The sequence below is a fragment of the Mesoplodon bidens genome (genome assembly GCF_964165515.1).
Source record: "Mesoplodon bidens genome assembly, chromosome: 18".
Taxonomy (NCBI): Eukaryota; Metazoa; Chordata; class Mammalia; order Artiodactyla; family Ziphiidae; genus Mesoplodon; species Mesoplodon bidens.
The window spans coordinates 27,788,304-27,814,126 of record NC_138175.1 but is presented as its reverse complement, the minus strand read 5'-3'; the positions used below and the strand labels follow the sequence as shown (position 1 = coordinate 27,814,126).

At 42.3% G+C, this 25,823-nt stretch overlaps 1 protein-coding gene across 2 annotated transcripts in view; it reads right to left on the bottom strand.

Annotated features, from left to right (window-relative positions):
* Window positions 1-2,934: 2,934 nt before the first annotated feature.
* Window positions 2,935-25,823, bottom strand: part of CSNK2A2 (casein kinase 2 alpha 2) — a 38,979-nt gene continuing 16,090 nt past the window's right edge. The window contains exons 5-12 of one of the 2 annotated variants that reach the window (XM_081216900.1): window positions 19,880-19,939; window positions 14,745-14,828; window positions 13,824-13,934; window positions 12,912-13,013; window positions 11,942-12,042; window positions 10,729-10,877; window positions 9,207-9,300; window positions 2,935-3,336 (exon numbers count right to left, since the gene is read on the bottom strand). In XM_081216900.1, the coding sequence (XP_081073026.1) occupies window positions 9,224-9,300; window positions 10,729-10,877; window positions 11,942-12,042; window positions 12,912-13,013; window positions 13,824-13,934; window positions 14,745-14,828; window positions 19,880-19,939 (684 nt within the window). In that variant the 3' untranslated portion in view covers window positions 2,935-3,336; window positions 9,207-9,223. Of the gene's footprint in view, window positions 3,337-7,653; window positions 9,301-10,728; window positions 10,878-11,941; window positions 12,043-12,911; window positions 13,014-13,823; window positions 13,935-14,744; window positions 14,829-19,879; window positions 19,940-25,823 lie in introns of those variants that run through there. The other variant, XM_081216899.1, reaches the window with a different exon arrangement.

The window sequence follows — 25,823 nt, the reverse complement described above, 5'->3', positions numbered from 1 at the left end:
TATGCTATCCCTTTGTAGTCAAACCCCCCACACGCCAACCTTAACCCTTGACAACTACGGGTCTGTTCTCCATCCCCACAGCTTTGCCTTTTCCTGAATGTCATATAAATAGAATCATCCAGCCTTTTGAGACTGGCTTCTTCACTTAGCACAATGCATTTGAGATGCACGTTATTTTAAAAGTTTGTAGAATATTCTGCAAAGAGTTGCTCATCCATTCCAACACCCAGATCATTCAGGCCAGGGATATTTTAAAACATTTACCAGCCCTCTGCATGGTTACATTTGAAGGCATCCCCATAGATTTTCAAACATTAAAAGGCAGCCATTTTTCATATTTAAGGTAACTTTTTTTCCCTGTAATATTTTTGGAATTCTCAGTTCACAGGATTGGAGAGACATTTACTTACATTTATTAAATTTTTATTTTGCAACTTTCTTATGTTAGAACCAACACCCTTTTTTCAAGTCTCAAATATTCTGTAGGTCCCTGGAAAGCTCATAGACCTTGGACACCATGCCCCAAGTGCCTGACAGAGCCCCACAAGAATTCCATAACTAAAGGCATCACGGTGCCAACCTACACCAGTGAGAGAAAGCAATGGAAGACTACTTTCTCTGAATTTCAACAATGCCCTTCCTAAAAAAAGGAAAAAAGAAAAAAAGCATATGGCACAGTAATTGTTTTTTTGAAAAGATTTTATCTCACAAACATACAGACTGTGTAAGAATGTATGTGCAAATTTGTTCATTGCAACAATACTGGTAAGCATCTATCCATAAGGGATTGCTTCAACTGTGGTACATTATACAATGGAATGCAATACAGCCATGAAAAGGGGTGAGGTAGATCTACACATGATAACAGTAAAATTTTCCCAACTAAGTGAAAGCACAAGTTGCAGAAAAAGAATGTAAAATCTGACTACCTTTCTGTCAAATAAAAATCATTATAATTTTAAAATGTTAGTAAATGCATAGAAAATAGTCGAAAAATACATGCCAAATTTAACTGTGGTTTCCTCCAAAGGAGGAAAGAGTTTTTGGATGTGTGGGTATGTGGTTAGGGTGAGGCCGTCATTATTTATTTTTATGTAACATTTTAATTTTTTGCCATGAACATATACATTACTTTGGTAATCAAGAAAATTCAATAAATATTACTTTAAACAATCCCAATACAAGCAGGACTACGGAAAGGTGTGAATTGATGTTCTGAATTTCCAAGCACATCGTGGATGAGCTTCAGACTGTTCTTGGGTTAGTGGGTTCCTTGTCTCCTTCTCTCAAGGCCAAAACAACCTCAGCAAAAACTCCTCCTTCACCTTCTTCCTACAACTGAGCACTCTCCTACCCAACAATTATCATCCACAAAACCCAAGTTTATCTTGGTTGAGAGGTTTCTGGAAGATAAGACTTTCCCACTGGTTGAGAAGGGAAATTGGATAAAGCTAGGGTTTCAGTTCTGCATGGCATCTAAAGAACTCCCAAGCCAATCAACCGTGTATGTGCTCTGAAGAGACCCTCCCTGTCGGGGAAGGCCCTCGAACGCCAGCAGGTCAACATGGTGGTAACATGCTATGTAGATTAACACACACATAGGAAGTACCACGTTCGTAAGAGTTTCAGGGACACGCTCATTAAAACAAGGTATTGAGACGCTGTCTCAGACACGTGGGAGACCAAAAGAAGTTTACAGAGCCTTGAGTCAAAAAGGGCCTCATGAGAGAGACCGCTTGAGAATACGAGGCCGGTGATGGAGCTGGAAAGGACCAAGTCCATACGTTTGGTGTCCTGTCAGCTGGTTGGGGGCCTGCGGGCCCTCACTTGCTGGTGTCTCGGGGCAGGCACAGTCTTGAGCTCCCACAACTGAGGAATGGCTTGGATACAACAGGAGCTGGTCCAAGGGACACTGACGCCATGGTGGCCCTGAGGGACCTCTTTGCTTTCCCCCTATAATTGCTTCAAAAACTGTGAGCGTCCACACCTGGGTTCCCATAGTCACCTGTTCAGGACAAGCAGCAGAGAAGACAAGAGAAGGGATGTTGGGCAAACCAGTGGCTTTTGTGGAGAACTAGCGGGTGCCCCATCTAGCTGCCCAGGTGTCAGGTCTGCCCGCCGCTTCTGCTTTACAGGCGGTGGGAGGACGCAGGCCTCAGTCAGACACAAGGCTGGACAGCCACCAGGTTGTTGCTTTCACCTCCCCGTGACACAGCTGTCCTGGGAGAGGACTGAGGGCGCCAGGGAATCTCATTTGTAAAACAGCTTTCGTTTTCTCACTTAACAGACACACCTGGTGCTTCTATTCCACCTTCTTTCACCTGTGTGTGGGCTGCTTCTCCTCCCATTCACGGGAGCTTCGGGATAATCTGAACCCCAGACCCAACCCCTTCCCCTGCCTCGGGGCAGCAGACTCAACCAGCCTCCAAGGTAAGGTGCTTTTTCAGAAGGGGGCGTGGCGGGGTGGTGGGCAGTATTGAGAGGTGGAATGGAACACGGTGATGCGCAAAGGAAAAGCAAAGAATGGGCTAAGGCAGCTTCCTGAGTTCACTGGAGGTGACATTTACCTACCACCTAAATATTTGGTTGACTCACCTGCTTTGGAAGGAGGGGTCCAGGAAGACGGACGCGATCAAGGCGAGGCCGAGGCCTGGCTTTCCTGGCTCGCCAAGTCTGCTGGAATCACCTGCGGTCCCCCATTGCCAGGACTGGTTCACATACCTCTTCAACTTCTCATCTCTGTCAAGGGCGTCCTGGAAATGGCCCTCCTCACCTCTGGGACTGGCCCTCTTCCCTCTGGCTAGAACCTGGCTCAAATGCTCTTCTCTGTCTTCTGTGGCCACAGGTCTCGTTTAATGGCCCCTTCCACACTGAAAACTCTCCATACATTTCTTTTAAAACCTTTTATTCAATAATATATACTTTTAAAATTATAATATGTAACCGCCCATCATGCCATATACGCCCCGTGCCCCCACTGGAGTCTGTGGTCAGCTAGTTAACATGGTCTGCTGGAAAAAACAGGCGGCCACGGGGACGAGCCAGGGGCGCGGGGGAGCAACAGTAACCAACAACCATTTCGCATACCCTTCACATTTCCCATGCTTTCTGGGTCAGGAGGAAGTCAACAGGAAGCCAAAGGCGTGTGAACCTTTTACATTCAGAAGTGAGGTTTGATATACGGTGGTGGGCTGCCCTTCGGCTGGTCTAGTTCGTGCTCGCCAAACCTGCCACCGTTTTGTGTCTGCTCACGGAACGTGATCTCTCTACACACGTTAAGACGTTTGATTTGGTTCTTGTTCTGCTTATGGAAAAGTGGGAGGAACCGCAACAGACCTGGGGAGAGAGATGGGAGGAGGGGAAAGATGGCATTAATCATTCTGACCCGGAGTGAGGACAGGCCTCCACTGGCGTGTGGCTCCCTTCTCTTGGGGAGCACTGGGAATGGTATACAAGCCTGACTTTCCCATGGCACTTTGTGGAAAACCAGGGAAGAACTGACCAGTTTCAGGTTTCAAATAGCACCCTTTTTCTTCCTCTTCTGATCACCACTTACAGAGGTAGTCTTGGTCCCAGCCTTACTGTGACCCAGTCCCTCCCCTTTTCTCGGGTCCAGGATGCTGATCTAGAAGCACCAAAGCCTCGTCTATTCTGTGTAAGCCAAGCTACAGGTTCAGCAGCCCAGCTCCAGATACCCATCAGACCTGAACTAACTTACTTATGTCCTGGGACCAAGAATCAGATGACTGTATTTACAGAGGGAAAGGGCCCAGTTCACTAATAAAGAGCAAAAACGGAGCTCAAATATTTTTAACTCCCCCCTGGAAGGAGCTGTCTGGCATGGCCGGAAAACCTCGTTCCTCCTTCCATGTCCAGCACAGCGTTGTGGGTTGTGAGATTCCAGCAGAACTCTAGAAGCAGCAGCTCAGAATGGTGCCACAGCAGGGTACCGACAGAAAGGACAATGTATCTGGGAAGCTGTCACACAGAAACATTTCATGACCCAAACTTTCTTTGGGTACAGGAAGGGTTCTACTGCTTAGTATTTGAGAAAGGCTGCATGGTACACAGGTTAAGAAATGACTCTTCAGTAGATGATTTTCAAGCATCCCACTCCACAGAGGGATCAGTGAGAAGCAAGCGCACTGATGAAAGACTCCGCCATCTGCCAAACAATGGCGTGTGCCCACTTGTGTTGCAAGAAGTGGGGCTGGGGAGCGCTTTTCATAAATGCAGAACATGCTGCCACAAGGTAAAGCTGTGCAATGAAATGGTCAATCCCAAGCAGGATTGACAGGTTCTGAGTGGTACAATTCAGAAGCAAGTACCAAGAAACAATCCCCACACCACCCTAGTCCCACCACTTCTGCTAGTCAAGTCTTCACACCAAGGTGATTAACTGCAACCGCCCACCCACACAACTTCACAGTTCAAGGTTTATTCCTCCTCTCCCCCAAGAGACAGGAAATACAAGTTTAAGGTCCTCATAGCAGTGGCTTGTCTCCCACTTGGGAAGGCTGGTGATTCTCAACATGCTGGTGATTATCAACATTTTTATTTATGAAAACAGGATTTAACATGGCATTTTTCTTTCCTCTAAAGGGCAGCAGCACATAAATCATACATCAGTCATCCAGTGATACAAAGAGGTGGTCAATTGTGTCTGAAGTAGTCATTAGTAAAGGATCACAACCCAGGCAGTGTTGCTTTTCTGCAAACAGAAGAAAATAGTCGGCTCCATGGTTCTTGAAGATTTATCCAAGCTTTCCACTGGGTGTCAAGATTTCTGTCCCAACCTCTTAGTCACCATTTACAGCAAGAAAAGCCAGCAAGTGAAAAACTGTTAATTTATTGATTCAATGATTTTTTTTTTAAAAAAAACAATCCCCAATACATGCAGTTCAGGATTAAGTATCACATTTGTAGCACATTGTTGATTCTCTACACAAAAGTATGCATCACCTGTATAATCCCATAACATCACTTCCCCCTGCCTCTACAATACCTGGTTGGGGTCATTTTCACTGACACATCCACATAGCTCCAAAGCGTATGTTATCACTGGTTTTCTTAAGCCAGATGTTTCCTCACCACCTCCCCTCCCCTCATCCCCACCCTGGGGTTAGTTTTAATGGCAAGATGTCACTCAGTCTTAGATTTATTAAGCTCACTGACAAACTTTGGCTTCTTGTGTGCTCATATGGACCCTGCTTTTGCTTTCGGGTTTATATCTCAATGGCCTTGACTCTGATCAGTTACTATCCACTCCTGTTAATTTGTAGGAGGGAAGATTGCTTTTTCCTGTGAGTGCTCATGCAGTAACACAGGTTCCTAAACGAATCATTAATCTGAACTGGCATTAAAGGAGACTGTCAACGGGGCTCTCTCAGATCCATTTCAATGCATATATAAAAATTCTTCCAATTGTTTGTGTCCCAAAATAATTTTGCTTCCATCCTCATCAAAGCAGCACCTGGGAGAAGCTAAGTCATTTCCCTGAGTAGACGCAGACTGAGACCCACGGCCATGGGCTGGCTCTCTCTGGGACTCAGCATCTGCCTCAAGAGCACCACCTTGCAGTCCCACTGGAACCAATCCTGGGGGCGTTCCAGAACTCAGGGCACGTTCCAGAACTTGAACTTTGTGCTCCCTTGCTTTCTTCCCTCAAGAAGTCATGTTCCCCCACCTCAAGATCTACCTTTCAACTGTTTTTACTGATTCCCTTTCTTCTTTTAACAGCCCCCTCTCCTGTCCTCTCTCCCTACCCCCAAGGATTATAAGCTCTTCCGTCTCCTCTAATCAATCAGTTGGAGAGCACCTTCCTTCTCTGCAAGGGAATACATATGCTTTGAGCCTCGGAGAATGCCTGTGAGGAGACCCAGCAGAGTGACTGATGTTCACGTGCCTCACAGAACTGGCTCTGGCACTCCTCTAAGTGGTAAGATGACCCGGGAATGCTTGGTCTGCGTTATACACTCACTGGCTTCTCCCACCTGGTCACTTACCACGGGGCTAGGATAGGACGGGGGCAGGCCAGATGACAGGATCACGGGGAGAGTGAACTGCAGGCAAACCTGATGAAAATATTTGCACTTCATCAGTTCTGCTCTCGCCATGGGATTTCTCAGCTGAAGCAAAACCTTGCAGTTATGCTCACCTGTGGCCAATGACCTCTGATACACCGATCTGTATTTGGCACGGGAACCTTCCGTTCTCACCATACTGGGTCTATGTTCTTGAACACAGGCAGTACCTGAGATGACAGTGTAACACTACCCTGTTCCCCACATTTTTTTGCTTTTCTTTAGGAAATAATAGGTCCTTATCATAGGCACTTTTAACCTGTTACAAGGTAATGAAGCAAACAAAATGTCTAATGAAAATTACTGAGATGAATTTAAGAAATAATATGCTAACCGAAAAGGATATTGGGTGGGTAAATCTACCACAGCTTTGTCTAAATATAAGATTAGACTCACTCACACACACGCACGCTCTCATCCCTCTTTTGGAACTCTCCAAGACTGCCTAACCCAGGTAAATACTCTAAAATCTCAGGGGAGCTAGGTCCATCTGGACACAAAATGGTTTTGGAGATAGGTAAAAGAGGAAAGGTCTGGACGAGACTCAGTTCAGTTTGGGAAAGAACCATCCACAGTCAGTCAGCCAGAAGTTGGGTGTCAAGACCAGACTCAGAAAGGAGTGAGCATTTTAAACTCAGTTATTCTATATGTCTAAGGCATGAAGAGAGGTAAAAAGTATAGGTGGTGGAAAAGTAAACTGTACGCATAAAATGGAAGAATTACTCCTTTGCCAAGCTGCAGTCACAGAACCCAAGGACAGGCAGGTGAGCTGTGTTTGCACCTACTACATCATGACCAGAGGAGAGACAGAAGTCAGTCACCTGACTCTTCTCCAGCTGCTTTTACTGCCTCTGGGGGGACCCAAGAGAAAGAAACGGGGTTACTACTTCACCAAGACCCTCCAGTAGGCTTCCTCTGCCTGGTCCAGACCGGCAATTACAAAAAACAAACCACGAAGGGTGGGGGGAGGGAATGGGTGACAAAGGAGGAGATGGGTGGGGCAGGAAAGACACACAGTGGCACATCTCCCTGATAAATAATAACCAACAGTTCGATGTTGCCTAGAAGGGCACATTAGAAGGCTTTTGATAATCCCAAACACTGAGTTTTGCTGCCTGACATATCAATATAGGTTCACCCAAGAGCTCCTGTCTTGTTTTTGATTTTCAGGTAGAACAAATGTATACATTAACATACAGAATGTGCAATGAAGGCAGGTAGCATTGGTATGAGAACCTTAACTGAATGCATTTCCTGGCTTTGGGATCTTGTTTTATTTGAAGTTCCCACTGACCAAACGACAAAAATAGAATCTACATTTAGAGATAGGACCTGCTACCGATACCAATACGATTTTATTGGGATATGGAATGTAAACAGATGTTTTCAAACAACCTAACCTTATAAAAATGTATGGCATTATTTATTAAATAGTAATAAAGAAATCCTAAAGTGTGATGTGGTGGTAGAGCTCCAGCCTAGTGTGAGGTCCCCACAGCTGTAGCATGGCCCTGCAGCTGGGGTCAGGGGACTGCTTGCAAACCATGTTGATGACAAATCCCCAGAGTGATATCAGCTCTATTTTTTTTTTATTTTCTTAAACAAAATATAGTTTCCTTTGCTAACGTGAAGGCCAGCACAATGGATCCCAAGCTTTGATACTTGCCCCAGCAGCTCCACTCCTTTCCCCAAGTCCCTTGTATGCTACTCTCTCTGGTCGCTTGGGTTATCGGTGGGTGGCCCTGCCCACACAACTCCAGTCCCTGCACGCGAGAAAGACTTCTCTCTGCCAACACATTCATGTATTACCTACCAGAGCTTAAAAACGCAGATTACCCTGATTACAGAGGGAAACTGTTTCTCATGGGGATAAAAAGGGGTAAAGCATGGGAGGGGAGTACTTGTTTTATTCCCACCCAATCCGTCTTTCCTGAATAAATTCTAATAAGGATGCTTTTCTTTCTCCCTCCCTGACCTCCCTGAAGACTGACTTTCCAGCTTTAGTTATGGTTGTGAACAAAAAGTCTTTGTTTCAGAGACATGCGTTAAAATAGGTGCACACACAGGGATGTGCTGGGAAATGAAGTTTTCCTTAAGAGGCTGGAAAAAAAAGCTACATGAAAAAAATAGCAACAAGATTTTATGGTTAGGCAAATCAACAAAGGTTACACTGAGCTCCAAGTTATGCACTTAGCATCCAACTTTTTTTTTTTTTTTTTTTTTTTTTTTGCGGTACGTGGGCCTCTCACTGTTGTGGCCTCTCCCGTTGCGGAGCACAGGCTCCAGACACGCAGGCTCAGCGGCCATGGCTCACGGGCCCAGCCGCTCCGCGGCATGTGGGATCTTCCCGGACCGGGGCACGAACCCGTGTCCCCTGCATCGGCAGGCGGACCCTCAACCACTGCGCCACCAGGGAAGCCCGCATCTAACTTTTGATGAGACAGATGGACCTGTCCATGGCATCAGAAGGTTTAAAGCGATGCCTCCTGACATCAAAGGGGACTCCTGTGAGAGTGATTGCAGTTTGCTCCCAAATGAATACACTTAGAAGAAAACTGCAGGGATGAGGTACATTTCCCAGAGAGCTCATGTCATTAAAAAGAAAAAAAAAATACATAAAACATGAATTTGTAAAAGAGCTTAGAAAAAAAATACTGTCACTGTTTTAGTATCTCCTTTTCGTGAATGAGGCTGGTGTGTCACTATAGACTGCTGACATTTTGCTAAAACTTGAGCCTGAATCTCACCAAAGGAAACCCAGACCACAGTGGAATAGATAGGAAGTCAGATATTCAGAGCTTGTTGACTTGAACAGGTTAATTCAACAGTGGTCTCCTGTTAAATAAAGGTAAATGTACAACAACTCCGAGTCTCTCATCTCCCATGCATTCCAAAGGGAAAGTCCCCTCAGATACCCAACTATGTGCATCGTCAGGCTGCCAAACAGCAGTTCCCTGTAGACTAGTGCTGGGGAGTTTCTTTCTTTTTGACAGACTTTTAGGTCTTTACTCTTCTTTGCGTTTAGAAGGAATGGCTAGAATTTCTTTTTATCACACTGTAGTTTTCCTTCAAGGTTTGTGTTTGGTTGGTTGGTTTTATTGGCAAGCATCAATGCCGCATTACCCGTCGCTTTCCAGTCTTCATCGGGCCGCCGTGAGACCGCTGGAAAGTACAGCATTATCTGCACAAGGCTGGGACTGCTCCTTCACCACGGGGTCTGCAAGCAAACAGGGGGACAGTCAGCAGAGGCAGGGCTGGCCAGTGCCAGGGGAGAACACCGTAACAGACCCAACCTTCTTCCACAGTGAGATAGAGACACAGGCTACCGGGAAGTCAGGGTCAGGAGGGCAACAGAAATTACAGACACTGAGAAATGATCAGGGGGAAATGCTCTCACAATCAACGCGCCTACCTCTTCAGAGTACAAGTTCAACTGCTAAGACTCAGGGAAAAGAGAGGCACAGAAACACCCATTTCCCACTGTTCAAAATTTCTACTGATTTTCTTATGTGTTGTTTTTCCTTGAATACTAACATCATATCCAACTCCCATTTCTTCAAAGTATGTGCGATAGATAATAAACACTTCGGAGGAAAGGGTGAATAAAAAGAGCTATTAGAAGAACTATCGATTTTAAGCAACAGAATAAAAATTTTTTTATAGAAGTATAATATGTATTTGGAAAAGTAGACAGATCATGATTTGCATAATATAAACATCAGTGTTCTTAATTCAGTCAAACTCAGAGTGTAAAAATAGCTTTCTGTGACAGAAAGACATCCATTTACACTTGTCTGAGGTCTGGAAGAATGAAGGGTAACACCTTTTAAATCTGCTGTCTACTAATACTTATGGGTTACCAGGCTCAAGACCACAGAGCAATGTATTCTTCAGGCAAGGTTTAGTTAAATCTCCAGAGAGGAAAAAAAGGAGAAGGAAAGAGCGTATTGGTCAAGCAAGAGATAGGCTGAAAGTTCTCATCTCACTTCAAACAGAAAACTGAGACAGATCACTTAACCCCCCTCACTCTCAGTCTCCTCTGTGACTGGACTAAATGACCTCACACTGCCTATAATGAGAGGAAAGTCTGGGGCATACTTTATCAGTGGGGAGAACCATATGCATGCAGACCGATAAGCAACCACATAAACTGAATATACACACATACTTTAAAGTGAGACCTAAGAAGTCTGTAATTCAGATAGGATTTTAGTGAGGTCCTTCCATACCTGCTTTCCTTTCCTCAAATTCCTTGTGTTTATTTATCTTATTTCCTTCTTTAAAAATATGCTATGGTCACCTTACTACTTTCAACAAATCACTTTTTTTTTTTTGAGGGGGAAAAAATCTTTGATTAGGTTTCCACACAAATGTATATATTTGAAGACAAAACTTTAGATACTTGTCATCTATCAACTCAGGGTCATGGGCAATGGTCAACCAGATCAGACTCAAGGGAACTACAGTGAACAAGCAAACACCTTTGGGCATCTAGAAACAGATCTGAAGAGCTGTTTCAAGAGTCGAACTAATGAGGCCAAATCCCAAGCATGATTCATCCAAATACCCAGAATTCTCTTGTCTGGCCTCAAAGATAAAGAGTAGAAGAATTTCCCTTTGACAAATCAGGCCCCTGGAAACTCACAGAAGTATGGGTGCTCCATGGCCTCTTTGGCAGTCAGTCTCTGTTGATGGTCATATCGCAGAAGTTTGTCCAGAAGATCTAGGGCCTCAGGGCTGACGAGGTGTCTGTTCTCACTATGGATAAAATTTTCCCAGCGTTTCCGTGAATGTCTGAGAAGAAAAGGAAAGCATTGGTATTCTAAGATTAAATTCAGCAAGAATCCTTACATATTAGGGTTAAAGCCAACAAAGTCTTAGAACACTGTGTTGATTACAAGCTCATTAAATCTCATTCTTAATGTTACCTGTCCCACCCCACCCCCATAGTTATGATCACAGCATGCTCAAACAAAACAGTGCTCTGTGACTGCTACATAGAATTAATTATAATGTCTGCATCTGATTTGAACTTTGTAGAACCTTTCTGGATAATTTTTTTTTTTTTTTTTTTTTTTTTTGCCGTACACGGGCCTCTCACTGTTGTGGCCTCTCCCATTGTGGAGCACAGGCTCCAGACGTGCAGGCTCAGTGGCCATGGCTCACGGGCCCAGCCACTCCATGGCATGTGGGATCTTCCCAGACCGGGGCATGAACCCGTGTCCCCTGCATCGGCAGGTGGACTCTCAACCACTGCGCCACCAGGGAAGCCCTCTGGATAATTTTTTACGCCCCAGACTTTTAGTCAATTCTGGGTGAGGCACGGAGGTAGCTGAGTAATCTTTATTGTTCAGCAGATATATTTAAAGAGCTAGCCTCAGAAACATGGAGGTCCCATAAAATTGCTGTCTGAAAATTGTCAACACAACATTTACTTTTCAACACTATTGTACTGTATCTGAAAATATGCTTTAAAATTTGCTCCCTTACAGAAAATCCATTACACAGAACAAGAAGAAACTACAAATCTCTTATTCAAAGAAGAATCATGCTTTCTAAGATTTTCCATTAAAATAAGCCATATGCTGTTCCAGAAAGCTTTTTTCTGTAGCATGATTTTGTCTTCCATTTTCTATTGATAAACAGGTTATCACTTAGAGAAGTAAAATGATTAGAAGACACATGTAAACAATGCCCAAATTTCTCAAGTTAAAAAATATATATGGGGAAAAAAAAAAGAATATTTCAATTTTGATATAATTAGAAAGGAGAAAGAGCTTTAGAAAGTGATTTCAGCTAACCTTTTCACTTCTGAATTGGGTAAATTAAGACCCTCTTTCTTTCTCTCTCTTACTTACTGTCCCAGGATATCGTTGAAGTGTGGATCTAGGTCTATGTGATACTTCTTCAGATACCCATACAGCTCATCTGTACCCAGAACCTTGGCAATGCGAACAAGCTGAAACACAAAACAAACTGACCAAATTACTGAGCACAGCCCGCGGGGATGCTGGACCAAAGAATTAGGAGACTCCCACATCACTAAATTTCCAGGGAACAGACACAGATCTGAGCCCGGGGTGGACAGGCAGCAGACTCACAGATATGAAGTTCACATGAATGCAAATTTCGAAAATGCCTTTAAAATGATAACACAACTTATGACGATAATATTCTAGAGGCTGATGATTATGGGAACATAAAACCTAATGACTAGAATCTTTTTTTTTAATAAATAAATAAATTTATTTATTTATTTTTGGCTGCGTTGGGTCTTTGTTGCTGTGCTCAGACTTTCTCCAGTTGCAGCGAGCGGGGGCTACTCTTCATTGCAGTGCATGAGCTTCTCATTGTGGTGGCTTCTCTTGTTGCGGAGCACGGGCTCTAGGCACATGGGCTTCAGTAGTTGTGGCTCTCGGGCTCTAGAGCGCAGGCTCAGTAGTTGTGGCACATGGGCTTAGTTGCTCCACAGCATGTGGGATCTTCCCGGACCAGGGCTCAAACCCATGTCCCCTGTATTGGCAGGCGGATTCTTAACCACTGCACCACCAGTGAAGTCCCTAATGACTAGAATCTTGTTCTATTAGACAAGGAGGTACCTGACTTCCTCATAGACACAATTTGGAAGTTGGGCATAACACAGCACACTATCTGTCTCTATCTTTGGGGACCACAGACAAGATTTTGTGAAACTCTTTACCCTGAAGTAAAGCTTATATGCAGATACTGGATGATATTTAGTGGCTCAACAACAGCATCCCTATCAAGATGCTATATTTTCTTGGCATCTGCCCCCAGATGGATAGGAGCCAGATGATGTTTGCTTACCTGGTCATAGTTATCCTGTCCATGAAAGAAGGGCTCCTTTCGAAAGATCATGCTCGCTAACATACAGCCCAAACTCCACATATCCAGGCTATAATCATACATCTGAGGAAATAAAGACAACCAGTCAGTCAAGGGTGTTACAAATGTCATTTTTCTGATCTGAGTTTCTAGTCTTCAGTTGACCTCTTCAGATATTTTAAAATTCAAAAAAAAAAAAAGTGGCTGAGAAAAGTCCATAATTATCATTTTGGGGTAGAATAAAGACTGGATTTTATTTTATTTATTGGCTGCATTGAGTCTTCGTTGCTGTGTGCAGACTTTCTCTAGTTGCAGCGAGTGGGGGCTACTCTTCGTTTTCGTACGCGGGCCTCTCACTGTGGTGGCTTCTCTTGTTGTGGAGCATAGGCTCTAGGTGCGCGGGCTTCAGTAGTTGTGGCACGTGGGCTCAGTAGTTGTGGCTCACGAGCTCTAAAGCACAGGCTCAGTGGTTGTGGCACACGGGCTTAGTTGCTTCGCGGCATGTGGGATCTTCGCGGACCAGGGATGGAACTCTTGTCTCCTGCATTGGCAGGTGGATTCTTAACCACTGCGCCACCAGGGGAGTCCCAAGTCTAACTTCTTGAGCCAGGTGACAGATTGCTGGGAATGGTACCCAAAAGGTGGCAAACCTTTTCCCAAAAAGTAGTGAGGTCGTGGATGGAATGTAGGCCCAGTTCTGTAGCTGTTTTTTCCTAAATTGTCTCCCCGGGAACCAAGATCATCTACAATGATCCTGGATACATACCTTTTGTAGCCAAGACTGGATTTTAAATGTATCCAAATTGACTAAATAAAAACCAGGAAAAAGAAAAAGCCAGGAAAAGCCCTAAGCAAAGGTAAAAAGAACCCAGAGGTGCTTCACTAACATTTTACCTGATAGTCCACAAGGAGCTCTGGTCCCTTGAAGTACCTGGAGGCTACGCGGACATTGTACTCCTGGGCGGGATGATAGAATTCCGCCAGACCCCAATCTATCAGTCGCAGCTATAAATACGACAGAAATAAAACATGTGAAAGGAGTGTCTCCAGATGCCTGTGTCTTACAACAAGGCCACATCTAATTAGACAACAATTATTTGGCCACATAAAAAATGTTAGCAAGTGCACTGGCTAAAAAGATACACTTTCAGCAACTGCTAAGAGGTCGTTTCCAGAGCAGAGCACTTGGAATCTTATTTGCTTTTTCTTTTTTTAAATTTAAATGATCCTGGCTTTTCATTCTCTCCAGATCAACAAAGCGTAAGCTTGTCTTCTGCCTCCATACCAGCTGCATGTGTTAACATACCCCCTTCATTACTGATAGCTTTCATTATAAGCTCTAGTCATTAACAGAAAAGGCTGGGGACATGTGCCCCACTCCAGGATTGAAGCATTGCTCTAGCGTTTCATTAATCTAACACTAGCTGATTCATTTACTCACCAGTCAGGGACAATCAGAACTGAGAATAGAAAATAGGAGGGACCCGAGTATACTTTTAAGGCCAGGCAGGTTGGTTTGAGGGTCATTAAGAAAGGAAGTAAAAATCACCAGCTGTAGTTTCTGTCTTGAGGCCCTCCAGAAAATCATGACCAAAGTAAACAAGTCACTACAGTTAGGGTCAGCTGTCTACTCTTCTTGTGTACTATGCTTATGCGAAGGAGAAACCAACACTGGAGACTAGAGAAATAATAATATCACAAGTCTGCCAAAGAAAACAGCATGGGTCTTCAGAAACCACCTAGGTACTGGCCAGAGTTTTGATTGGCCCTAAGCCTTCCAATGAAAGGTTTTTCACTGCCTGGCTGTAATGGTACCTTTTTCTGTTGGTGATCTATCATGACATTGTGAGGTTTCACATCCCTGTGCATGATTCCCTTGCTGTGGCAGTAATCCAGAGCCTATTAGATAAGAAAGCACAGAGAAAAGTAAGCAAACCCTCTACCAACCCCCAATGCAAGCATATTCTTTTTATTTTTATTTTTTGATTCTGAAAGCTTTTATTGAGCATTGTCAAATTTGTAAGCTTCATAGGTATGGACATCATATTTATAAATGCCCTTCCGTAAGTGCTACCATAGATGTGAAATTCTTGCCCTTAATATCATCTTTGAAAATGTTGAATTGAGAATTCTGTTAACATTTTAAGAATTGGCATATTGAATTACTGCAAGAGATTTGATTTTCAGCATCTGTAAGCATATTCTTATTTGTTTGTGACAGCTTGATCTCAATACAGCCTCTCAAGGGGCAGCCTTACTGTCTGTAACAAAAAAGAAAAAACATGCTTCAGAAGGCACCCCTTGCTCCCTGAGCACACTATGCTGGCAGCTGGTAGAAAGGCGGCTGTGGAGAGGACACCAAGGGCTACGATGAAGGTTTCTTTTTTTTTTTTTTTTTCTTTTTGCGGTATGCGGGCCTCTCACTGTTGTGGCCTCTCCCGTTGTGGAGCACAGGCTCCGGACGCGCAGGCCCAGCGGCCATGGCTCACGGGCCCAGCCGCTCCGCGGCACATGGGATCCCCCCAGACCGGGGCACGAACCCGCATCCCCCGCATCGGCAGGCGGACTCTCAACCACTGCGCCACCAGGGAGGCCCTGAAGGTTTCTTAAAAAGGGGGAATGATATACTTCTTTAGGCACTCCTCTCTTACTTGTAGCTGGTAGCAATAAATCAGCCACCTGGATTTAGAAATCATACATTAATCTGTTGGTCTAATTTGATGTATTTAAAACCAGATCTAGGAACCACACTGGAGTCACTTCTCATATGAGTTCAATGACATGAAAACAGTACCTGTGGACATGAAGAATGACATCTAAATATATCTGCAATATGACTTGTCTTTAGATAAGCATCCCATGTGGGTTTTCTAGATTAACATATATTCTAATATTAGTATTTTCCTTAAAAATAATCCCTGAGCCAGTTGGTCTTTAAGAATTATGTGATAACTCTGCAAGTCAATGATTTTTTAGTAAATTCCTTAAGCTGTGCCACCATTACCACAATTCATTTTTAGAAGTTTTTCATCATCCCAAGAATTTCCCTTAAGCCTGCCTGCAGTCAACCCCCAATTCCATCTACCTCCTACCTCCTTCCTTCCTTCCCCTCTCCTCCCAACCACTGCTCTACCACGTGTTGCTACAGATTTGCCTCTTCTGGACAGTCATCAAATGAAATAATAGAATACACAGTACTTTATCTTCTTTCACGCAGCATACTGTTTCTAAGATTCATCCATGTTGCTTTTTTCATTGCTGAGTAGTATTCCATTGTGTACTAGTTGATAGACATTTGGTTTGTTTTAACTTTTTGGCTATTGTGACTAATGCTACTTATGAACATTCATGTACAAGTCTTTAAGAGGACACACATTTTCATTTCTCTTGGGTAGATTCCTACGGGTGAAGTGCTACGTTGTATGTACGTTTACATTAAACTTTTAAAGAATCTGCCTAATTGTTTTCCAAAGTGGCTACACCATTTTACATTCCCATCAGCACCATATGAGAGGGTTCCAGTTTCTCTACATTCTTGCTAACACTTGTTAATATCTTTCTGATTACAGCTGTTCTAGTGGGTTTGATGAGGAATATCATTGTGGTTTTGATTTGTATTTCCCTAATGAGTGATCAAGTTGCACATCTTTTCATATACTTTTGGGCTATCCCATATCTTCTTTGGACAAATGTTGATTCAGATCTTTCACCCATTTCTTATTTGGGTTAAGTTTGTTTTTTGTTTTAAACAGTATAAAACTTTGCTCCTAAATCTCCCTTTTCTAACACAGTAACTATTTTCATAAATTTCAATGTTGGGCCCTTTGGCTTGTCTTAAAAAGCACTTGAAGCCTACATGAGGCCCATAATATACTCCTTGAATAATGACAGCAACCCATAATCATATGGTACCTACTGTGTGCTTGACGCTGAGAGCTCTTGCAAGGTGGAGTTTTCCATGGGACAAGATTAGGGTTTCTCGATGTCAGCACTGTTGACATCTGGGACCAGATAATTCTTTGTTGTGGGGAGTGGTCCTGTGTATTATAGGATGTTTAGCAGAATCCCTGGCGTCCACCCATGAGATGCCAGTAGTGTCCCTCCAACTGTGACAACCAAAAATGGTTCCAGACATTGCCAAATGTCCCCTGAGGGACAAAGTTAACCTGGTGGAGAATCACTGGACTAGACCAGCAAGGGCACTGTACCAGGCATTTTTAAGTGGGAGGGAATATATAATCCAGAGAATGATCCATAGAACCAGCATTCCAAGAATAAGGAAATTTTGCTTTCCCCAGACACAAAAGAGTATACAGTGTTCAATGCTTTTCATATGAAGGTCAAGAACAGGCACAACTAAACTATGGTGGTAGAGGTGAGAATAAAAGCTATGCAAGAAGAGAAACAGTCTATATTTGCACTGTCCTATATGGTAGCCACCAGCCACATGAGACCATCAAATGCTTGAAATGTGACTAGTGTGACTAAGGAACTGAATTTATTTTATTTAATTTAAATAGCTACCTCCGGACAGTAGCTACTGTATTGGACAGCATAGTTCTGTGTCAATGTGGGTGAAGGTTTCACATTTAAGTAAAATCAAAAAACTATACCCTTAGGATTTATTCATTTCATCTACGTAGGTTCTACTTCAATTTAATTTTTCTCTTTGTCTTGTTTTATACCAACAGTTGTAGCAAGATTCCACAGTGGCTCTGTGGCAGTGCTCTAGAGAACCACGGCTCCTGAGGACACACCTCCCTAAATGTGAATCAGGAGCTCAGACTTGGTGGGAAGCCTCAGCGAGTCCACTGAGCAATCACTCTGCAGCCCTCAGTCTAGTTCCTTCTGCATTTTCTACATTCCACCTATATTTCCTCTCTCCCATCCCCGTTTTTTTTTTTTTTTTTTTCTTTTCTATGAGAAAATTTAGCAAGTGTTGATTCTGTTATTTTGCCTGGTCTTTGTCCAAAGGAATAAACTAATTAGGACCACAGTACCTGAGGTGTGAAAAATACCTGACGAAAGCAGAGGCTGAACAAATACAGCAAGGGAATAAATTCTTTTGCCACTAGTCAGATTCCCTGCAGAGTTGTTCACTGCTTTTAAATTCCTTGGGGGAATTATTTCAATTTAAAAATCCGATCGTTTCTGACCATTAAGCATGAAAGAGGTTTTTCAAGTTCCATCTGGGGCTCCGCCTCATTAGCACAAAGTATGCCCCGCCGCATAGCTGCTACCCCCAGAAGGCAGAAAGGACATCAGACACTGCCATCGGGACGACCAGCCTGTATCACTGCGATGCTGTTACCTGATCTAAGGACAACTGCACTAGGTTATATATCTTACCTTTGGTGTGCTAGCTAACCACAAAATCTTAATACCTTACTTAAAAAAAATAACCAACTGTGAGATTTGGATTGCTGCTCTCATGGAGTGAATGCCTGGGATTTTCTGAGAAGCCCTAGGAAACAGACTAGCCTGACAGTTCATAGCACTGCAAACCTCTGCCCACCAAGGCCTTCCATTCTAGCCCGGAGGGGACATCAAGAAAGGTAGAAAGGTATCATAAACCAAGCTCGACTTTCTTCATCTTTCTCATCTTAATGACAAAGAAAGACCCATTCGCCATAAGAGTGAATCCACCACCTTGGCTCGAATGATAAGTAGTTTGTGTAAGTGCTTGTAAGAAAACACATTCACTTCACATAAAGCTAGTCCTTCAAATTCCCATTCCTTAAAGCCTAAGCCTTGATTTAACTTGTATTTTCTTCGAGCAGCTGTTCATAATCCCATCAAAACTCCATCTTGACAATTTTCTTCAATAATACCAATACCTTAGACACCTCTATATTCTTTTAGAGGTTCTTAAATTGAGACCTATCCATTCCACCCTATAACTTTAAGTAATGCTGTATGTATATTTTTACATGCACTGGCGGCATGGGGCGTGGGGCGGGGTTCATAGCTTTCATTAGATTCTTAGTGATCCATGACCCTAAAAAACACTGTATTCCATTTTACAAACCTTTTTAGAATTCTTTACTTAAGCGTTTACCTAACCAAATTAAAAAAGATCATTCCTCTGTCAATCAATAACACTTGAAAATTTCAGTCTCCTAGAAGGTCCACCCATCACCTCTTCTTGCATGTTAAGGTTAACTAGCCGGGGCTAAATGGCAAGAAAAGGATGGCCGTAAAATGCCCACCATCCCTGTATGCATGTCCTTCCACGATGTGACTTCAATGCTCTGCCCATGAAAAGTACTTCTCCACCCTTTGATGCTAGGTTTGGCCATGTGACTTACTTTGGCCAATAGGGCATTAGCAAACGTGACACAAGCAGAGGCTTGAAAAGTGCTTACATATATCACAGTTTGCCCTCTCTTGCTCTTAGGACCTGATGAGACCACCATGGGAAGCAGCCCAGACCATCCTCTGGAGAATGAGACCTCAGCTATCCCAGCTGCCATCCCCAGATATGTGAATGAGGCCATCCTGGACCATCTTGCCCTAGTCAAGTTGACCCAGACCAAAAGACTCAGCCAACCCACTGAATTATGGGAAATAACAAATCATTTTTAAAAAGTCACTAAGTTTGGGGTGATTTGTAATGTAATGAAAACTAGTAGTAAGTATTAATTAAGCAGCAAAAACAAAACAAAATGAAAAACAGTAAACAAAAAACCAAGGACCAACAAGTTATGTTCTAACCTCTGGTATAACGTCCCCAGTACCACTAACTTAGCCATTTTTCTCAGTTCCACTGAGGTGTCGATGTAAAGATTCCACAATGGAGGCCTCATTGTAAGTTAACCCCCCAGCCCAAACCAAAAAACACCATTAAATTCTCTGGGTATCAAGAAATATTCTTGAGGTCTCTGGGTCCTCTCGAAAACTTCTTTAATGAATAATCCTGAAATATTTCACCGTTTATGACTGTCACTTACTTTAAGTAGTTCATACATATAAAACCGGATATCAAAGTCTGTCAGGATCTGGTAGAGTTGCTGAAACAGATTTCAGAAAACATTAAGTTAATTTAGTCTTATTGCATCTTGTTATCCAAAGTTGGTCATTATTCTCTGTAAACTTAGTGCTTAAGTCACTGAAGAATCCCAGAACTTTTTACTACCTGATCTGGAACAAATGAGGGCAAAGACTAAAGACAAGGGTCTAACACTTTGGTCTTCAGAAGAAAAAACAAAAGGAATTCCAAGGGGAGAAGAAAAAAACCATTTACACCAACTTGGATCTTTTAAAAACCTGTGTGATGCTCCATGATTTCAACACCCACAATTACATTATTATGAAGTCCAAGTTGTCCAATTGTCCTCCTATTCTTACTGAACTTCAAACAAACTATCCCCACTACAGCACCACAGTTTACTTTGGAGAACCAAGTTCCGAGCAGATAGCAGAATCTGAAAAACTTCATCAGCCCACATGGTAAAATGATGGCAAGACAGTCTGTTCATGAAACCCAAGGAAAATGAACCCCTTTAGCATTTGGAGATGGCAAGAGACTTAAAAAAAAAAATCTATAACCTCCACTCCCTCAAAACCAATTCCAGGCTGGAAAAAAGAACACTTCATAGGCAAAAACTGATGGGAGCTAAAGATGTAAAATGTTTAGGGGGGAAAAAAAGGAGTGGTGGAGTGAGATGTTTAAAAAAAAGGAAGGAAGAAAGGGAAAAAGGGAGGGAGGGAGGGATGGACACCAGTTCTGAAAATGATTCCAGGCCTAAATGACATACCAATGTAAGTTTTCATAATTGGTAATCCAAAGACCCACTCACCGGGAGTTTTGTTTATTTGTTTAATTTCAATTTCTAAGAGACGGAGTAGAATTTACACATCCAGGTTCATTTAAATCATCACAAACCCCCATCAGAAGCTATATGATTATTTTAGACAATCAATTCCAAGTAAATCTCTTTCCCCATCAGTCCAAGCAGCACCTTCTGTAAAATTAATCAGTACACCTTTATTAAACCTTTTTTGTTTCTCTCTTTACTGGAAGACTCAAGCCATGTAGGGAATCTCTCCAAGGAGCACAGAGCAGCATATACAACGTGTTTGTGTAAAAAAGGAGGGGAAACTAAAACTACACATGCATATTTGTATCTGCAAGAATGACTTTTCACTGTGTACCACTTTATATTTTGGATCCATGTAAACATACTACCTGTTCAAAAAAATTTTTTTACGAAAAACAACAGATTTACCAAGAATCGAATCCAACATTTTCGAACACCAGGACTTAGCCTCTTTCTCAAATTTCCCCTTTTAAGTAAGTGTAATTCTCCCTCCAGCTTAGTAAGAGTGTCTGATTTCACTCATGGCGCTGCAGAAAATGAACACATACTTTCCAGCATACTGGTGGTGGCCTGGAGCTGCTCCACTACTGAAGGCTGACCCTGCTTGGGACTGAACCGCATTTAGGCCCAATGGCATGAACGTGCCACCACTTCTGCTCCCGAGAGACTCAACTGCATAACAGCTAAACACCCAAGTGTTTTGTTCTCCCCCAGCTCTGCATAGCAAGAAAGGCTTCTCAGCAGCACACTGACAGTCTGTAGGTACAGACACAGGCCGAAGATAACATCTCTTCGGGTGCCAAATCAGCTCTTCCTCTGAGAGTTCAGGAGATCACTCCCAGAGACTGTGCCAAGTTGAACCTCAAGTCAATAAACAGACAATGAAAGTGAAAAGGGCATTTTCTAATAACCCTCAGAGGGCTAGAATATTTTATTTCCAGAAAACAAACATGGGCTATTTTATTATTTGGACCTTTATCCGCGGAAGGCTTTCCTCTCATACCATGCGGTATCTATCCCAAGCACCCATGCGAGTATTAAGGGATAAAAACAAATGTCCTCGGACTGCCAACACAGTATTTCTAGCTACTCTAACCAATATCAATTTTATGTGACACAAAAAACACTAGCTGACTATAGCGTTTAGGCCTAATACATTACAAAGTCTTGAGTGACAGGCTAATATTCACTTTCATTTTTCAGGAGCTCTGGGAAGGAGACCAAACTACACCTGTAACATTTTACCACCCGGGCCTGAAATTCAGGACTCAACAGAGTCCAGGGGGTAGCTTCCTCCAACTTTTGTAGCTCTTTCTCCACTGCAGCCCCCAGGAGTTCCCCACTCTGACCAAAGAAACCTGTCTTTGCCACCTCTGTTCTTCCCTCCCCCAAATCTAGAATGCCTGCCCCTCCCCCTTAGCTGGTAAAGTCATAACCATCCCATCCGGGTGCCACAGAGCCCACAGTGGTCTCGTCCTTCTCTGAACCCCCAGGCTATTCACTGTTATCTGGGGCGCTCACAGGACACCGAGAGCAGCAGCATGCCTAGAGTTAATGTTCTGCACTCGGGTACCGGCGGTGACCCGAAGTTCTTAGGATATTTTCTCACTCTGCTGTGAACAACAAGAGGCTTCTTCACCTTGCCCACACGCCAAGAGCCCCAAGCCACCACCCCTGCGTATCGAGGCATATGCATGCTGGGGAGCAACGGATGCCACAGCTGCTGGCAGTCACCAATTTGGTGATTAAAGATCTCTGAACTTTCCCTCCCTCAGGCATGTCAAGGGTCCACCATACAACTGTCTGTGGACAGCAACTCTGTCTGTGGACAGCAACTCTGTCCTTGCACGGCAGAATAACATGTTTTATATAGCCCACACCACGTGTGGCAATTCTGTGCTTGTACACAGAAGGCAGTCAATAAATGTCTTTGAGGATGGTCACTAGTCAATGGGACAAAATTAAAACTGTCTTCAAGAAACAGAAGTACTAAGATTCCATGACAAATTAGGAAGGGAAATTTCACAAGAAGCACACTTCTCCTCCATTCTTCTTCGTCAGCTACATGGAGAACATCCTTAACCAACCAACTGCAAAATGTTGTCAGGAAGTTAGTTTCTTTTATGTTTTCATAAAGTAAGTGACTTACCAAAAACAAAACAAGCCTATACTTCCTGGAAGATTACAAAGGTGCTGAGAAAGAAACTATTCACCAATCCTAGTTTGGTTCCAAAGCCTCAAACACATTGCCATTTCCCTAGAAGTCAGTTATACTCCAGGACTATTCCAAGGGCCCAAAGGTAGAAATCCCCTGGGACTCTTAAGTAACCTCAGAAGGTCCGAGAAGAAGAATGGGAAAAATGCAATCTGACCAAGAGAATCAGTGCCTTCTTGGTCTAAAATCAACATCCAGAAAGGACTGGCCACAAGTGGGCCTCACTCACGCTGTCTACACAGATAGTTCTTCAGGCTCCAGTCGTGGTGCAGCTAGATTCCAAGGCCCCATCCCTAACGACTGTCATTCAGGAGGACTTCTCACTTCAAGAAGGTTCCCAGCCAGATGTGGGAATCACCAGCACAGCAAACTCTCACGCTGCACACACAGCTTGCATATTCCCTGCCATACACAGCTCGGTCTATGTCCAGAAACCAGTGGTCCCCAGGTAAGGAGAAGAAAAAGTGGGGGGAGTGCGAAATAAAGTAAAAGTGAAAGGTGCTGAATGCACGAGGCACCCATTTTAGCACTGTTCACACATAACCCCAAGATCCAGAATGAAACCAAGGGCAACATTTTTAGGAACTTAAGGAAGCAGAAAAAATCATTAATCAAGAACATCAAAGTTACTACAAATCACCCGAAAATGTCTTACAAAGAAATGACAAAATAATGTCAGTGATCTATAATAAAAGTAAATTTTGTTCCCCCAATTAAGGAAACTTTATTTAGTCTGTGAATGCACCATCTCCACATTAGACCCTAACAGCATTAACAAGGCCTCAAGATAATCAGGTAGTCAAGGCCTAATTCTATGTGAATGATATGAAATTTCCTACAGATTAATATGGGTCTACCATCTTCTCAAGATGGAGCCCATTTGGGATGTCTTAAACATTTTTTAAATGCCCAAATGATATATATTTTACTTAAAACGTATACTTATTTTTATTGATACTTTTCCAAAGGCACAGAAAACTGAGAAGCATGTCTCAACAATAACTCTTTCTACCTTAAAACAGTACCTTAGCTTCCTTGAGACAATTTTGAGTTTGGGAGTTTTCTGTAACTATTCATTCCAACTTTTAGAAATTGGCTTTTCCTATTCATTTGCTTTCAAATTTTGTCTTTTGTTCTAAGTATCACCATGTATCTTTTATTATCACTTTGACATACACAAAGCGTAACTGATGATTTTAAGGAGAAACTGACCAAACCAGTACCACTACCACAAATAAAATATCAAGGGAAAAAATTATCAAGGCAATAGAAGGTCTGAACAAGATTTAAATTAACAAGCTTGATATAAAAAAATGACTGTGTACCAAAGCCACAAAGCAACCATCAACAAATTCCAAATAATCAACATTATACAGATCATGTTTTCTGGACCCAGTGCAATCAAATTAGGAACCAACTAAAAGAATCATTAAAAAAAAAATAAACAAAAAAATACCAAGTGGATCCTGAATGGACATTCCCAGGACAATAATTACTGGGAAACTTTTGAATATAAACTCTATACTGTATATTAGATGGCATTATAATATAAATATTAAATTTCTTAAGTATACTAACAGTATTGTGGTTATACAGGAAAATGTCCTACCTAGTTCCAGTGATGGCATATTTAAAAGTGAAGTATCATGATGACTACAACTTACTTTAAGATGACTTCAACAAAAAGAAAGACAAAGAGGGGAGGGTGGGGAAGAGGTGAGAAATAACTACAAATGGCAAAATAATAACAGCTAGTAAATCTAGGTAATGTAAGGGTATTAACTGTGCTACCCTTCCCAATTTTCAGTAGATTTAAAATTTTTCAAAGTAAAAGATTTGGGGAGAAAAACCCAAATCCACAAGTTTGGAATCTGTACTTGTAATTTGAAAACTATACAGAAGTGAGTTACATAACCATGGAATGTAGCTACAATGGTGCTTGGGGTTGTACAGACGTAAAGCACACTTACTACCAATTAAGAAAGACAGAAACAAATCAAATGAGCTGACTTCAACTCAAGAAGCTAACAGGAAAGAACAGTGAAAACCCAAGAAAGAAAATAATTAAGGAAGAAAGAAGAAAAGTTGGAACAAAATAATTAAGACAGGAGCAGAAACAGAATGAAATAGAAAACTTAATATAAATTCTCTGAGCACAAAACCAAAAGGCAATTCTCTGAAAGCATTAATAAGAGATCTCTAGCAACACTGATTTAAAAAAAAAAAAAAAAGAGAAAAGAGAGTAAAGGTACAAATAATATTACAAATGTAAAGGAAAGCATAATTACAGACATATTAAGTTTTTAAGTCCTAAGAGAATTCTATTAACAGCTTTATGTGAATATAATTTAAAGTAGACAACTTCAGAAATAATTATCCAAATAGACTCCGGAAGAGATAGAAAACCAGGATAAAACTTTAACCAACAGTATGTTTTAAAAAGGAAAATGTAGTTCAAAGTCTCCCCTCCCCACCTCAAAAGATACCTACTACCCAGACTATCCCTATTTTATATAAACTTTCAGAGAACAGAAAGGAAAAGCTATCTAACTTATGTTATGAAGTTAGTATAACCTTGATACCAAAATTAGAAAGACTCTACCATAAAAAGAAATTATAGATCAAAATTTATTATCAATTGTATCAATAAAAAATACTGAAAAGAACAGGCTGTGTCACTGTTGATTCACCCCTGATATTTAAACCAGGGACAAACCTTCTCTGGATGATACCTTAAAACCAGTTATTAATACACTTAACAGTAACATTTAAAAAATAAATAAAAACATCTTTTCCTAATAAGATGGACACAGAACAAAATAATAAGCCTGAAGGACACTGGACACTAAATCAACTGAT